This window comes from Tasmannia lanceolata, unplaced genomic scaffold, assembly GCF_043159265.1.
Source record: "Tasmannia lanceolata isolate RefF3 unplaced genomic scaffold, GAP_Taslan_0.1 ptg000008l, whole genome shotgun sequence".
In the NCBI taxonomy this organism is placed as follows: Eukaryota; Viridiplantae; Streptophyta; class Magnoliopsida; order Canellales; family Winteraceae; genus Tasmannia; species Tasmannia lanceolata.
The window spans coordinates 12,125,946-12,143,466 of NW_027518685.1; the positions used below are offsets into that span (position 1 = coordinate 12,125,946).

The following is a 17,521-nucleotide window of genomic DNA, read 5'->3' on the forward strand; positions in this document are numbered from 1 at the left end:
GTACTCTTGTGCGGGGATATGTACGTATATGAAATCAAGATAATTGATCTTGTAGAAATCAGGCAATCCGCTCGGTCTTTGTCCCATCCCGAACAGACATTCCATGCGTAAGTAAATTAATTACAAAAATCAAGGGTTCAGCTTTCAGTCGCAGAATCCTAAAAGAATGCTTGAATGATCAACGGCCTAGGATTATCCAATCGAGGTGTTCTCGATGGCATTTAGATAGAATTATGGCCACCGGTCTCATATCGATCACATAAAATTTCTACAAACGGGGGCCCAAAGAGTGTTTGTTATGAGAGGAATGATAGATACAGGGGAGCCCTTGCATTAAGAGCCACAAAAGGTCTCTTCATTGGATCCACATCATCAAATGTAACTGATTTTACATTTTCAACCGATTTTAAAATGTAACTGAAAATGGCGTGGATCCAATGAATAGCCCTTCTGTGGCTCTTTATGCAAGGGCTCCCTTGTATCTATCATTGCTCTTGTTATGAACGTGCAGTCTTTTTCGCATTTCTCTCAATAATATTATGAATTGGATAATATAAAGCTACTAAGCAGCGGCTTGGAATCAGACTATTAAAAATAAAAGGTGGATAATAAAAGTAATGTCTTAATCGATAAATACTTTGTCAAGGTAAAACAAAGTTAGATAGGGCAAGTCAATGACTGACTTAGAGGAGTTTTTTATTCTTAAGAAAGTCAAGGGAGTTTTTGTAAACTCAATATGGCCAAGCCAGGTCAAACTTGGGAGGAGGCATGAATTTCTAAATACACAGGCAACGTGTTCTACCTATTGAATAGGGTCAATGGTCGGTCTATGACCCCTCGATGTTGAAGGTGTACTCCGAGGCGGTCTCGTAGTTCTTACAGAGTGGAGCCGATGGCGTCGGTCTATGAATGAGTCCTTTCTTTTGCCATATTTCGCTCCAAAGGTTGAAAGGAGATAGTGCATCGAGTTGTTTGCAGAGGTCAACTTGATCATCTTCCTTGGAATGCTATATTACAAAATCTAGGAGAACAGCCGACTCTAACTATCTAGTACTTTAAAGTATGTTATCCTCAATGCCATATGACTAATGAAAACCGATATGCATGAACTGGCTTTGGGTTGCAAATTATGAAGCAACATTAGGTTAAAAGATCCGTTGCCCAATTTTGATTTTTGACTTTTTCATCTTCTCTCGCCTATATTTTCATTGTTCCTTCCCATGCTATCTTTTTTTTCAATGGTAACATATTATTAAAAAAGCAAGCCCACAAACAAATACAGTCGAGGAGACAGTGCAAGAAAAGAGGGAAAGAACACAAAGAAGAGAACAAGAATCAGGAGGGTAGAAATACAAAACCTCTATTGCATATCTGGGCACACTCGATCAGTCTAGCCTATCCGCCTCTCCATTCGTTGATCTCTGGACATGGTCGAAATGTACTAACCTACGCTCCCCTCGATCAAATATCTCATCAATAAACTCTAAAAATCTGAAAGGATCCCCTCGATCAAATATCTCATCAATAAACTCTAAAAATCTGAAAGGGAGTGGAGGGTGGGGGGTGGTCGGATCTCCTATACCCAGCCATATGATAATAATGAGTCTCCCTCCACTATAAGGTTGTCCATGCCTTTGTCCACTATTAGCCTAATACCCTAAAAAACCACTTTGTCTTCTACCTCATTTGAGTCCATAATACCAACTGGGTAACCACTCTCATCTCTAAGAACACATCAAAGGCCAATTCTAATCTTCTTCTTTTTTGAAATGGTGAATCATATTAGAATGGAAAGGAAAGCCCGAGATGAGACAACCCAATATAACAGATTACAAGATAAGAAAGCAGAAACAGAAAATACACAACATCAACAGAACAAGACATGGCTGATCAAGGGGGAAGATAATCAAACCATTGTAAAGAGTCACTATTCACACCCCTCTTGGCTAACAGATCAGCCTTCTCATTGGCCGCCTTCCTCAGATGCTTCAAGACAGCCGATGACCCTGATATAATCTCGTGGATCTCATCTATGAACGGCATGAATCTCCAAGGAGGTGCCACTCCACCCTTAAGCCACCGGATAACATTTAAGGAATCCCCTTCAATAATAACCTTGTCAAGACAATCACCACTTATTTTCTTGATACCGCAGAATACCGCCTTAACTTCCGCTTCCGAAGTATCGCATACACCAATCGAACCAAAGAAGGCCCATTGAACAACGCCCTCGCCATTACGGCATAACCCTCCCACCCCGGCCGGCCCGGGATTACCAAAAGAAGCACCATCAAAATTAAGTTTGAACATACCAAGAGGAGGCGGTTCCCATCTTTGGACGATGCTAGGCAATCTTTCACTACTAAAACACACTTCCCTCCAGCCTTCCCAAAGGTCAAAAGCCGAAACAAATTGAAATGATGGAAGACATCTCATCCATGAAATCACCAAGGCGATAATGCGCATGTACAAAAAATACGGAGACTTCGCCTTACCCTCAAAGATCCTAGAATTTCTTTCCTTCCAAACAACCCACTAAGTAGCAAGCAAACAAACTTCCCACAAGATTTTTTCTTTTTTTCTCCAAGGCATGGTGCCCCACTGATGTAACAACATCCGAATAGACCTCGGAAAAACCCAACTGATTCCAAACCTCAAAAATATACATCTCCAAATCAATCGGGTGAAAGAACAATGCATGAATAAATGGTCCACAGATTCCCCTTCCTTAAGGCAAAGAGAGTAATGATCAACAAGCCACATGCCACGGTTTCTCAGGAAATATATATAAGGTCAATTCTAATCTTCATAGACATATATAAGGGAAGTGATAAATACGCCCCTATTCATTACTCGGGACACCCAGATGCAGTGTATCTATGACCTCAGAGGGGCTGATGTACTCACTACAAGAAAAGGTAGTAGTAGCGACCATTTTTTAGCGACCGCTCCGACCGTCGCTAATGCTTAATTTGGTTGCTTTTTTGATTGCCTACAAATCTTTAGCTACGATTGCATGATGGCATTAGCAACGGTTTGATGGGTCGCTAATAGGTAACATTTAGCGATGATCGAATTAGCGACCACGCAGCGACCACAAAAAATGGTCGCTATTACTATTAGCGACGGTATTTTTAGTATTAGCGACCCAATTTAGTGGGTCGCTAATACCAATGTTTCTTTTAGTGACTTCACATGTGAAGGATTCAACCGACCTGATTGCCTCACGTACAGTGCAGCCGGTGTCCGGAGTAATGAAAAGGGGTGTATTTATCATTTCCCATATGTAAGTGAAAGGTCAGGTAGAAATACCAAATAACAACTCTGTTATATACACAATAATCATCACCTATCTGAAGTAGGGAGACAGGATGGAATGGAAGGCATTAGTCTTATAGAGAACGAGATGAGCACCAACTTAGATTGACCAATAAAGTCCGCTAAGAATATTTTTACTCACCTCCATCTCATCCTATTGGTGCAGACGTCCTTATTCCTACCCACCTCTCTTTACAAAAGAGAGTAACATTTTTTATGTTTTCCTATTCTTGTTTCCTTTTTATTTTTAATTCCAAGTCTACAAACCTAAACTAAAGATGAAATAAAATAAAGAACAAAGCAGGGGCTTGTTTCACGAAACCCAGGCTTTTGGCTACTGGCTTTTTGGCGTTTGGCTTCTTAAAAAAGATTTGGAAACCCAGCTTTCTGGCTTCCCAGGACTCTAGCTCCTGCAGAAGCCAACATGCCAATCATATTGGACTTCCTAGGAGCAGCTTCCTATCTTGTGAAATCCAAACCAAATGACCTCTAACAACTTAAAAATCTTACACAAACGCTTCTAATTGACACTACTAAATTCAACCTAGACAAGGATCATGGCATATATGAGGAATTAGGAAGGGCTGGCTTTACTAATAATTACCAACTCAAGAAGAAAAAGGATGATTCTAACTACAACACCTTGGGGGCAAGAGATAGGGGCCCACCTAAATGGAAAATGATGTTGGTCAGAAAACCACTTTTATTTGGAACATGTCAAGTGCCATACGAGTGAATCACTCAAACATTCCACCAATAGGCCATATTGGGAACTTTTTCCTATGTAGCGCATGGCAACCATGAAAAAAATGTTTCATGGAATATTAGTGGATCCAGTTGTGACTTGTGAGGGATGCGCAGAGATGGAGAGAGTTTAGAGGGTGGGAGTGAGGCGAGCATGAAATGCCCTTGGAAAAAACAGGAAAACAACAAACACAAATACCCATGTTGTAATAAATATTGGGTGATCATATTTTCACCCCCTCCCCCTCTGCAGTACTTGCACACCCCCATTATAATGAGATTTGACATAAAGTTGCCCACTTTTCACGTCAAATCAGGTTATGAGTTGGGTGTGCAGGTAATGCAGGGGTGAAGATATCATCTCCCTAAATATTTAGTGAATTACGTACGTAAGTATTGTTGTGCTATCTATTTCTACTTTATTCCTCTACTGTTTTACTAATTTAGTTGGATTAGCATTCACAATGCTGACTCGGGAGTCGGAGCATGCTTGAGTGGGTTTTGACCTTATTGTCTTTGTAACACAGTAAGACAAAATGCCGACGCTTAATGCTTTAGTGGGTTGAAACCTCATTGTATTGTAAAATAATGTGCACAATGGGCCCTACCTTTGATTGACCGTCCATCAAAAGTGTTTTGATTGTGGGATATTCTATTATTCATCGACCCACTTTCAAAGATAAAAACACAGATTAAGAATTAAGAAAAAAAGAAAGAGAAACGGTACAAACTATACAAAACAAAGGTGAAATATAAAAAATAAGAAAGAAAAAAAAAACTACAAAAAAAAGAAGTCATACCAACTTCCTGATCTTTTCTCAAGAAGACACAAAAATAAATATTACAATATTTTCAAATATTGGGATATTGTTATATTTCTTTTTTTGTTGAATTATCCCAATAACATCTTGATATTTTTCAAATCTCAGGCAGTACTATTTGTAAATAAGGTTTATAGGCTACTAACCGGATGACTAATATGTTTGTAGGCCCACTAATTGAGCTTGCCTAAGTCGAGCAAGTATGAACTACTTGTCATCACCTTGAAAAATTTTTGGATGGTGATAATGAACATAACTTAGGATTTGTGTCCTCGATTTATTGGTCCACAAACCACGAAAATTAATAATAATACCCAAAAGAAATGATGCTCACTCCCTTGTTTCAATCATGACACTCCACAATTACTCTTGTTGTTTTCAGTTGGTTGAGCTCAAATAATACCCATACTCTTATACAGTTAAGGTTCCAATAATTAATATTGCTGCTGGCTGCATTTTATATAAGATATTACGGAAGTATATATTAATTGTTAGATTGGAGTCGTCCTTACCCTTGTCCCTTGTCCCTTGTCCTTAGCCTCATGGCACTTCTTTCGTCCAACTCTTTGTCCTCACCCTGCTACTTATCTAGTGCACTAACTAGGTTTTATACCTATTACGGCTGACCGGAAGAAAACCCAATGACCTGTTATTGCCATTGCTTGCGGGAGTCTTCCTACTTGCATCTTACATTGTTGTCGTTGCCACGCCTGAGTCCATAGCTTCTGCAAGCCTGCAACTAGCACAATGGATCACACTGATGTTCATAAGTATATACTTTGAATAATGTTTCCTAAGAATGTATTATATCATTTAATTTTTTTATTAAGTATTCAAAGTAAGATAATATAAATTATCAGCATCGGAACAATGCTCATTTTTTGTCCCAAAAATTAATTATTAGAGATCAAAGTGTACTTCTCTTCGTAACTTTCAATGAGGAGTGAATTAATTGGACAATTGTCGAAGGAAATAAAGCATATTCTAGGGGTGCAACTCAGGCCGGGCTGAGAGGCAGAGTGAGGTGTTGATGCTTGGATCAACTGTCCATCATCAAGAAGGGTGGACGGCAGCTAGACTGATTTTAACTAGCTTCTTGGAAGATTAGTCGGCAGGCACTAGGAGACCATGGTGAGAGAGAAGGAACCAATGTTTGGTTGCACAAAACCAGGATGTGGCTTAGGGTTTTGCTTGGCATTTGGATTCCATGTAAGCAAAACTCCTTGTTTGGTTGCTGATATGGCATTGAAATTCGTGGTGACTCCCAATGATGTCTCATGGTTAATCATTACATAAATGGTGATGTGTCACCCTTGTTCCCTCCCTATAATATCCAAGCCCAAAACCACAAAAAAGGTGGAGTTTTGCTTGGATTTGTTGGGAACGATGCTTTTTTCTCTCTATCACCCCCTCCCCTATACTGGTAAAGACACCCCCTACCACTACTTTACAAGGTTGACAACCAAACATACCTATTCTCAAGGTAAATTACAGGCAAATCTAATGCTTATCTCCTCCTTGTTGACTACTTATTCCACTACTCTTCGAGTAAGTCTAGGTTTTTGGTGTATGTCGGCTGCCCTACATAAAAAATAAATTACAAAAAAAAAAGAGAGAGAAGAAGAAGAAATGTTTGGATGTTTGGATTGTGTGTAGGATCAGATTTCTTGATGCTCATTGCTCAAGCCCAACTGAAATTATTTTTGGTTTGATTTTTTCGAACCCTAAATCTGGCACTCACCAGACCCCGCAATGCAACCAAGCCCGAGCATTAGTCAACCCAACCCTAGAAAAAATCGAGTTAGACCCGACTACTTTGGGTTGAGCCCAAGTTGCACCCTATCAGTGTTACGTACCTAGATTAGATTTTTGTATTATTTTTTAGATTTAGCGTGACTCTTTGGATAAGGGTTAGTAGTTATATCCTTAATTAGGTCTCTTGCTTGTTAGTGGTATAAATAAGTTGTAATTGGCTATTTTCAAATTAACGAAGAAACTTATTCCAAAACATGTATTTGTACACAGAGGAGGATTGATCCTTCCTTCGAAGTGGATCAGAAGGCTGATCTTCTCTCTAAGAAGATCAAATTACGTTACGAACCGATCCGAGTTCGTAACAATTTAGTCTTTTGAGACCGGGGTTAAATTTTTAGTCATTTTATAATGGGAAGTAATTTATTATTTGGGAAATGGTAAATTCGCCCCTTTTCTTTACATGGGACAGCCACGTAAATCAGCCCTCTGCAATCGTAGATACACCAGAGGAGGTCGTGGTCCCATCGCAACGTGAATTGACGTTAAAAAGCGTGAAAGTCTGCCACATTACTCTCCTTCAGAGGGATGCGAATTATCCTACATTGGGTGGGTGCGAATTTAACATCGCCCTTTTTTTTTCTGAGGCTTGCTTGCCTAAGAAGTTTATAGGTTGTTTCACCTCAGTGGCGCGTGACCAAGTGGTACAAGAAACGAAGAGAAGGAAAAAGAAGAAGAAGTAGGAGGAGAAATGGAGGGTTCAAAGTCGATAGCTCATGAAGTGGGTAACATTCCAAATGACGCCCTTCGTTTTGGATTACAAGGAGTCAAGAGCGATGTTGTCGGATCTCACCCTCTTCAATCCCTCTACCAATCGGTCTTCTCCCTTTCTTTTATTTTCTTTCGCTCTTTTTTATCTTTCTCTGTACATGATTTTTCAAAGGAACCTGTTTTTGTTTGGGGTTTCTTTGCGTTATTTTCTTTGTTGGTAAGGATTTTTGTTTTGAGCCCTAACTTCGGTCACTGATTTAACTTTTTTTATCAGACGAGGAGGAGTGAAGAGGACACGAAACGAATGATCCTTGTGAACACATACGGATCAGCATTTCCCTTGAAAATGAATTTTGACAGACAAATTCTTTCCAGGTCAGATTCTCTTTTGTACTTCTTTTTGGTTTGTTATGTGACGCTTGTATGTTGATGTGATTAAGGATATGTACGATGGAGCAGTAACCAGTGAGTTTCCAATTATAATAGTACTGCACCCTTATCCGTACTGCACCTTATCCTGGACATCAAGGGTATCCAGGATGAGGTGCCGTGGTGTATGTTATTTGCAGATGACATAGTATTAATCGACGAAACCAAAACAGGAGTAAATGCTAAATTAGAGTTATGAAGAACTACTTTGGAATCTAAAGGTTTTAGACTGGGTAGGACTAGGACAGAATATATGGAATGCAACTTTAGTAATGTAAGGAGGCGGGACAAGAGTGTAGTAAATAAGACTGGACAGAAGGTACCTAAGAGGGATATCTTTCGCTATCGTGGTTCAATTCTACATAAGGAAGGAGAGATTGAAGAGGATGTTAACCATAGAATAAGAGCAGGTTGGTTGAAGCGGAAGCTTGCCTCAGGAGTCTTGTGCGACCGTAAAATCCTTACCAACTTGAAGGAAAAGTTTTATAAGACAGCTATGAGGCCAGCCATGTTGTACGGCTCAGAATGTTGAGCCACCAAGAAGCAACATGTGCATAAGATGAGTGTAGCGGAGATGCGAATGTTTAGATGGATGTGCGGCCGCACAAGACTAGATAGAATTAAAAATGAAGACATTCGTAAAAAGATGGGGGTGGCTCCAATTGAGGACAAGATGAGAGAGCACCGCTTAAGATGGTTTGGACATATCCAAGTAGGCCTTTGGAGGCTCCGGTGAGAAGAGGCGACTTGTGCCAAATTGATGGAGTAAAAAGAGGTAGGGGCAGACCGAAAACAACTTGGGTAGAAACAATGAGGAAAGACTTGATAGCTAGGAACATAACATAGACAATGACCTTGGATAGGATAGAATGGAAGAAAATGATCCACGTAGAAGAACCCAACTAGAACTAGGATTAGAGCCGGGTAGATTCCTTTTACCTTCTTCATGAATTTTTTCTAAAGGATTCATTTAGCCGACCCCAACTAGTTTGGGACAAAGGCTTTGTTGAGTTGAGTTGAGATGAAGGATGGAAATCAGTTTTTTTTTTCTCTTTATCTGGTAAATAATATCCTTGTTTGGAGTATGAGCCTTAAAATCTAGAAACATTTTAGGCTTGAATCAGAATCTAAACCCTAAATTTAAAGCCAACCCTAGTGGGCTTAGTAATAACTTGAAATTTCTTCCCCATTGTGGCATGGGTTGACTCACCCTAATCAAACAACCTCATATTAATCCTTGGTTGTGATAATCCACTCAACCGATAAAATCTCCCTCTGCCTATGCAAGATGCAAGTTCACGTTACTCTCGTTAGCGTATGATGGCACTTAGTGCAGTTTGATGTGCATTTAATTCTATCATTTGAGGATGTTCCAAATGTTAGATGGCGAAAACATGTATCATACTATCAACTTTCTGCCCACTCATGTGTAGAAGCCCATTGCGTCGACAACTTGTCTGCATGATATGTCTAGCCATCTAGGTGTTGTAGCGGCTGACCTTTAGTGATGGAGACCATCCTAGGTCCCATATTCTCATCTTTTAAGTGTCTTTTAGGTGTTTTTTAAGTCTCGTAAGTTATAGGAGGGGTATCGTTGTTTTTTCCCATCAAAATCACTTAATTTATTTGAGTTTTATGTGTTTTAAATAGGTCCCACATGAGTATAACGAAAATTTTAAGTCATTGAGTCAATAGAGGGTATTTTAGTTCAATGCGTAAGATTTGTTGTTTAGGCTTTTAGAACTTTGTAGTTCTCTTTCTTTTCTTATATATGCAGCCCCACGACACTTTTCTAAAATGCTATTGAATGGAATGAATAAGATTTGAAGTCTCTCTCTTGTGTGGATGTAATGCTTTTAGAAATATGGTGCTTCATATTATGTCAGTTTTCTATCCCTAAACTTATCTTTCTCTCTTTCTTTATATTATCTTTTCTCCCATCTCTTTTCTCACCCCCCTCTTTTTTTTTTGAAATAGGTAGCCAATTTTATTAAGAAAAACAACGAAGACCGAGATGGTCCGATCATTTTTCCCATTACTTTTCTCACTTTTCTCACCCTTCCTGGTTGGGTTTATAAACTGTTCTCATTTCTACCCCTATCTTTCTCCTTTTTCTTAATCCTGTCCTCTTTTCTTGATCTTGATTTCACTTCATGTTCTTGTTCTCTTCTTTTTTTATCTTCATCTTTATTCCCCTTTCTTGATCTTGATTCTCTGTTTCATTTCTCTCTTTCTCATGGATTCACATCAATTTGGTAGCAGAGCCTAGGTTCATATCAATTTGGTATCAGAGCTAGATTTGATTCACATCACCTAGCTAGTAGGTGGGTGAGCTTTATAAGCCCACGAGGACCTCAATGCAAAGGATAATTTTCTCTCAGCCCTCATAAGTGCTAACACTAAGAATTTTTTTCAAGTCCCAACCTCTATCTTGCTATTTGCTCGGTCTCTTTCTCATATTTTCTCTAAGATTAACTCGAATTTAATAAACTAGGTTAGGTTCGTTGTGCCGGGTTCTATGTTGCATGGATTCGGATACGTGTGTCAGAATCCGACACGGATTTGAGGTGTCGGATTCGGTAAACCCTAAAAAATAGGATTCATATTCGGTAATTTTTAAATAAAATAAATATTCAAAATTAAAAATTAAAATTATACATATATATGAGGAATATGTTGGCGCACCATTTTTTTGGTGCGCTTAAGTGGTTATAACGCCTCTCATTCGTTTAAATGTTTGGGTTCCGCTTAAGCGAACCAATTGGAGGCGTTATAACCACTTAAGCGCACCAAAAAAATGGTGAAGCGCACCAACACTTCTCTCTCTCTCTCTCTCTCTCTCTCTCTATATATATATATATATATATATATATATATATATATATATATATATATTCAACAACCTATATATATATCTGTGTGTGTGAGAAAAATTTGAGGATGAAGGGTTGAGGCCTTAGAGTTTTTATTAAGAGAGTCGAAGAAGAAGGAAGGGTTTCAATGTTCAAGGGTCGAGGCACTAGGGTTTTTACTAAAAGAGTACGGGTTGTGCTTTCATATAAAAAAGGTTAAGAAGGAAACACATTTAAAGAGAAAATATACAGGATTCGCATTTTAAAAGAGACGATGATGAATCGGATTCGCCCCAAAAAACAGGATTCGTGCAGAACACGGCTACGCCAAGAATCCGGGTGTGTCCCACGTGAATCCATGTCCGATTCGCATGTGGAGACGTGTCGACACAGATTCAGCATAGGGGGCCAAAGAATCCATGCAACACAGGTCGGGTTGTAGAAAGAAATTGCATGTGGGCTTAGGGTTAGAATTTTCGGGCTGACATTCAAGTTTGGGTTGGGTTCTGGTTTTCCTCAACCCGACTCAACTATAGTTCCATGCCTACCCATGACCTTAATTTTTTTTAATTTCCCGGGTCCCATAGACAACATCTCCATGTGATGTAAATCGAGTAGGCTTGTAAGTTCCTACAAGCCACTGGGCAAAAAGAAAACTCCAAGAAGGGGATGGTTGTTGGATTTTATTATTTCTGCATTTTTCTGAGTACTTCCAAATTTTCTTATGGGATTTAGAAAAGCCATGCTTAGGATTTTTTTTTTTTTTGAATGTTAATGTTTAGGATGTGTTTATTTTTGGAATTTGAGTTCATGTATAAAACAAGTTGTTTAGGATTAGAGAATGGGTATAAAATTAGTAGTTCAAGTTAGGAGGGATTCTAAACTCACAGGAGCCCTTGTAGAAAAGAGCTACAAGGGCGGCTCCATTGGATCCGCGTCTTCCACTTCTACCATTATAAATGCCATCATAAATGCGTTGGGTTGACGTGGATCCAATATCGCCATCCTTGTGGCCGTTTTCTACAAGGGCTCCTGTGAGTTTAGCATCCCCCTTAAGTTAGATTAGAAATTGGGAGTAAGTCTTATTACATCTTGAATTTTCTTATATGGATTTATTGTGCATGTTACTATTCATATATGTATAACAACTATTGGTTTATTTCTACCATCTCAAGTTCATTGTTCAAATAATTATTGAACCATTACACCATAAAAAATTAGAGAATACTCCAATGACTTCTACCTTCTCGAGTCTCGCGTTCAACTTCGAGGGAGGAAAAGTAGTTATTGAACTGTTTCACCATGGATTTGCAAATTTTCCTTTGCATGCCATGAAATTGATATCAATGCTAGATTGTATTTTTTTTTTTTTTTGATGAGTAAGCTGGGGTTAGGCAAGGAGTAATATCATTAACAGAAAAGGAGTACAAACTAGGGGGTTCGTGTGAGTGGTTCGTGTGAATACCAAACAACTTTTAGTTTCTGTGAGTAATAGGGGAAGCATCGTTGACCGTGGAAGAGGCAATGTAACAACCTCTGTTCATAGAGGTGCATCCCAAATCCATCCAACCAAACCCAAAAAAAAATGTGGGGGAGGTCAAGGAGGATCTACCAACACTAGTACCATTCGTGATCTGAAAGCATCACAATTTACTAGAGAACAAATTTAGTTGTTTTCAAAGTAGGAAATTGGGACATAAAATTGCCGAAGTGTTGTGAAAACCCAAAGAAGTGCAGGATACCCATCTCATCATACATGGTAATGGAGAAGAGAGTGTGATGATGAAGAAGCCTTTGAGGAAAAAGGGATTGCTTACAAAGACACCTTTTTAGGACTTTGTGGATCTGATTTGGAACTTGGATTTAATATGGTAGTGCTTACCATCCACAAACAGACAGTCAAGCAGAGGCGATGAATTGGAGTTTGGAGAATCTTTAAAGAATCCTTGTTGATGGGAAGCAAAAGCAATGGGACACTATTTTACCACAAATAGATTTCACTTACAACCAAGGTTTTAAATTTCGACCGAAATCCGAAATTTCGGGTTTCGGTGGAGAATGAAACCGAAATCGTGGTAACTTGAAACGTTACAAAATTTCGGTCCGAAATTTCTGGAAAATCCCAAAAAATCTGGAATTGTGACGTTATTTAATATTCTCCCGAAATTTCAGATTTCGCCTGAAATTTCGGGCGAAATTGCCGAAATTTTAGGAGAAGATAGAATAAGACTTTTGTGGTTTCGGATTTCGTTCGAAATTTCGGTTTCGGTGAGGACCGAAACACATTCCGAAACCGAAATTTAAAACCTTGCTTACAACTATTCAAGAAGTCATTGCTAGAAAGAGCCCGTTTGAAATTACGTATGGAAGGCAGCAAGTCATTATTACGACTTGATTTGTTTGCGTATTTTGGACAATGCAAGTGAGGAAGCAGAAGAAATGGTTGAACGCATGAAAGAGTTGTATGGGAAACTTTGTAAAAATATTGAAGCCACGAATGCAACATAATCGTCGTCCACAAGTAATTGAAGAAAGTGACATGGTTATGGTAAAGGTAAGAAATCCTCTGAGCACACATTCTAAATTGGGAGAACATTGGATGGGTCCAATGAGGATGAGTGCTTTCCAATGAGGGACTTATGCAAATGCAATATTCTATCAAATTAAAAAAATCAAAGAAGAAGAAAAAAGATCAAGACAACAAAAGATGAGGGGCTGATTTGTGCGCTCAGTCCAAAATCTGGTCTGGATTAAACGTACTGCAAATAGGATGGAAATTCTTCCACACGATTTTCCAATGAGGGGCTGATTTGCAGGCCTCACTTTGGAGTGTATAAGTTGGAACTTAGCATGGAGGTTTCTAATAAGTCAACAACCTGTTGTTCAAAGTTGATGTAAAGCAGATCATGTTTATGGTTTTGTTGTCTAGAAGTGGACTGGGTTATTAATTATTGCAAACTGGGTGAATGTTTATCATTTTCCTTTAAATAACTTTCGGAGACACTTAAATACTTTTAGTTTATTTATTTGCACAAAAAATCATGTGGATAAGACCAAGGTTCTGAAAATCGGAATCGAATCGTAAATCGTAACAGGGTTCGAATCATAAATCGTAAGATTTTTTCAGATTTATATATATATAAATGAGAAAAAATATTAAAAAATATAAAAAGGTAAAAAATAAGAATAAAATGAGTAATTATCTATTTACCATTTGAAACTATTAAATTAAATATAAAATTCAATGATTAGTAATCCGAAGCACAAACCATATTCAACGCACAATAAATTACTAAACAAAGCACAAACCATATTCATCATATTATAAATCATTATATAATTTATCACAACAGTAAACAAATCACGTACTCAAATCTGTAATAATTATCATACAAAGAAATATCAGCAATAAACAAAGCATTTTGAAATCACAATCAGTTCTCAAAATCCAAAACAGACAAAATGTTAAAAATCGTAAAAAGAATTGTAAAAATCGTAAAAATCGCACGTTCAAAGTCGAATCGTACGATTTTTATGAAAAAAAATTCTTCGTCCAATTTAAATCGTTCAACCCACGAATCGATTTGAATTTACGATTCAAATCGTAAATCGTAAGATTTTAACAACGGAGGATAAGACATCAAACCCCTAGAGCTTTCATATATGAGAGAATGGAACAGAGCAAAAGGAGGGACTTTTCTTATCTATTGCTTTGTTTTCAATTGAGACTATTTACTAGGGTTTTCCCTTTTTCACTCCCCTAACTTGATCTTCTTATTGGATCTTTACTGTACTTTCTGGATACCACTTTATTGTTGTAAAGAAATGTAGTCATGCCAAATAACTGGGGGAGATCTCCCAATGGATGCACTAAATGTAAATGAACATGCTAGTAATCCATACTTACACTACTTTCCACTCTTCCCTTTCTTTTTTTTCTCTAAAAGGAAAAAAATATCTGAGGTACCAGTTGGGCAACCAAGAAAGTTCCAACCTGTTATAGTATTACAATAATTACCAAGTTGGGAAACGAAGAGAACTGTGAAACAGAAGCGGGAATGCAAGGAAAAATAGAGAAAAATCGAGATACAGTGATGTGATAGAAAATAGTATGAGAAACGTATTGAGAAACATCTTAGGAAATGCATTTGAAATGTTTCCGTACCCATAAATGTCTAGGGAAATACTTATGAAACACAATGGAAATACGAAATATGTGTTTTAAATTTGAAATTTGTGTATTTCAAATTTCTACGAGCTTTTACACTGCATTCATAATTTTTTTCATAATTTTTGTTTAAATAGAGACAGACATACCATTCAAAAAAATTTGAGACGGACATAGATGGTTTATGTATGTTCTTTACATATTTTATTTTATTTAAATAATTTTTTGCTTATTTCTATTTTTTATTACTATATATACTTTTCCTTTTAATATGTATTTCATAATCTTTTTGGTGTTATTTCTGCAAAATGTTTAACTTACATTTCACATACGTTTTGTACGTGTTTCACATACGCTTCCCATGTGCATCCCACACGTTTCCCATGCATTTTGGAAATGTTTCTCCAAAAAAATTTGATGTCTCAAAAATGTTTTTGAAATGCATTTCCAGGAAACACGTTCTCCACCTGTCCAAGGCATTTCAGCTAACTATGAGTACGACAAATAATTGCAGTGGAAGTGCCTAATTTTTTGGGTGGCAGTACCAGCCTCCTCGAATGATGCTAAAAGGGTTAGATGCACTTCTGCCAGGTTGTCGGTGTGGTGATTTTAGATTTGATTTGAATAGGAGCAAAGTCTTCACTTGTATTGATAGTGGAGGGTAGACTGCTTGTTAGCCCACTTTCTAGCCCAGTGTAGAATATGGTAGCTTTTATTCCATAGTAGTGCATTTTTATTCTAAAGTTATCAAATACTGAATGCTTGTGCACAGAATGAAAGCCATTGCTAGGTTTAGCATTGTTTATATAAGGTTGACAGCAGTACCCATTAAAAAGCTTGAGGTTACATATGGTTAAGTAAACAGAGAGATGAAGTTCTTTAGCTCCATTCCTGACTGATTATAGTATTTTGTTAGAGGTTTTGGTTATAATATTACATCAGAGGTTGGTGTCAGCTTCCTTTCTGTAGGGTTTCCTGTGCTCCTTTTTTGAGCCCTAACAGATAAATAATTGTTCATAAATGATAATCTAGGGGACAAAATTATACAAACTCGTGCTTCAATATTAGTGCATGTAGCCCGTCAAAAAATATATATATATATATTAGTGCATGCATTATAAATGTTTTTTTGTCTGATAAATAAATTTATAATAGTGAAAGAAATGCATCTTTGAAGCCCCATGGCAAGCTCTTCGGAAAAAAATTGCTTATATGTTATAGCTTGGTGTTCTTATTGCTTTTACAGATTCCAGAGGCCTCCTGGAGCTCTGTCATCGTCCATGCTAGGTCTGGAAGCCCTCACTGGTAGCTTGGATGATTTTGGCTTCGAGGATTACCTGAATGGTAACTTTGCTTTATTCTTTCACCGCTGTTTCATCGCGGTCCTTGACATGAAATCATAAGAATAATTGACAAAGACCCCCATTAAATCTTAGAAGCAAAAAAGAAAACATGACTTGGTGTAAATAATCAAAATTATCCACCACATTCTATACGTGTTGTGATCCTTTATTCATGATCATTAACTGCAACAGAATCACAAGAGAGGTTTGTTTTGCTAGCATACTCGAGGCTCAAGTTAGGCTTATGTTTTTTTAAAGAATGGTGAGTTAGGCTTGTAATGCAGTTTGAGTTCCAGTGCTTGTGCCAATTTTGCCTATTTTCTGGACATTTTGCAGATCCACGCGAGTCAGAAACCTATAGGCCAGCAGACATTCATCATGGGATGGAAGTTCGCCTTGGCATCTCAAAGGGGCCTGCTTGCCCAAGTTTCATCTGACTTATTTGACATAGGTAAACCAAGGGGACTCCCCGAGAACCGTATATGAGAATTTCATCTCAGCTCAGGTGGTTACACACCCAAATACTGGTTCCAACGGATATGTAATAGAAAGTTTGAAATGCAGTGACTCCAAAATTATGGTATTCCTATCGGCCAGATCATGAAATTGTTCATCTGACGATAGATATTGTTCTTGATTTATTAGTCATCTATGTTAGATGGTTATACTGTTGGATTCTGGGGTGATTGAATTTCTAGTTATCAATACCCTTATTTTATGTTTGGCAATTTCTGAGGGCTTTTCGGTTCCTATAAAAAACACTTGAGAAAAGTAGTACTTTTTCCAATCTCACCCATTTTCTGATGCGTTTTCTAAGTGGAAATAAGAGCCCAAGTTTTTAGACATTTATTTTCCAGCTAAAACGAAAGAATTTCTTTTCCAGCACTTTCTTGGTAGGAATTGTTTTGAAAAACTTTGGGAAAAAAAAAAGCTTTTCCAAAATTTCCTGCTTTTCCAGTGCTTGATTACACAAGAAAAAAAAAATAACTTGAACCAGTGCTGTTCAAGTTTTATTCAGAGGGACCTTCCAATTTATTATAAAGTCTCTATAAAGAAGACGACCATATCATTTCCCACTAAATCATGAAAAATGAAAAAGAAAATCCTAGGAAAAAAAAATCTGCTAAAATGCTTTTCCTGTAATCTCTGTAAATAAGGGCAATGGCTGATTATTCTAAAGAGTAGTAAGTTTAGTAACTAGTGGAGTAAAACCGAAACGAATAATTGGCACTAGCTGCTGCCCGTTTGAGAGCAAGTGTTTATTTCTCCGGCCAGATAAATGGTTGATTGTAAAAACCATTTTGGGGGAAAAAATGATTTTTA

General features: G+C 37.7%; 2 protein-coding genes across 2 annotated transcripts; one reads left to right on the forward strand and one right to left on the reverse strand.

The window, feature by feature from the left end:
* Positions 1 to 1,890: 1,890 nt before the first annotated feature.
* LOC143882730 (uncharacterized) lies at positions 1,891 to 2,466 on the reverse strand. The gene has a single exon (XM_077386165.1). The coding sequence runs from the start codon at positions 2,464 to 2,466 to the stop codon at positions 1,891 to 1,893; it is 576 nt and encodes a 191-aa protein (XP_077242280.1).
* Positions 2,467 to 7,277: 4,811 nt separating this feature from the next.
* Positions 7,278 to 16,876, forward strand: LOC143884368 (cyclin-B1-2-like). Its single transcript, XM_077387890.1, has 4 exons — positions 7,278 to 7,512; positions 7,681 to 7,781; positions 16,102 to 16,199; positions 16,535 to 16,876. The coding sequence occupies exons 1-4, from the start codon at positions 7,387 to 7,389 to the stop codon at positions 16,633 to 16,635; spliced, it is 426 nt and encodes a 141-aa protein (XP_077244005.1). The 5' UTR covers positions 7,278 to 7,386; the 3' UTR covers positions 16,636 to 16,876.
* The last annotated feature ends 645 nt before the right edge of the window (positions 16,877 to 17,521 follow it).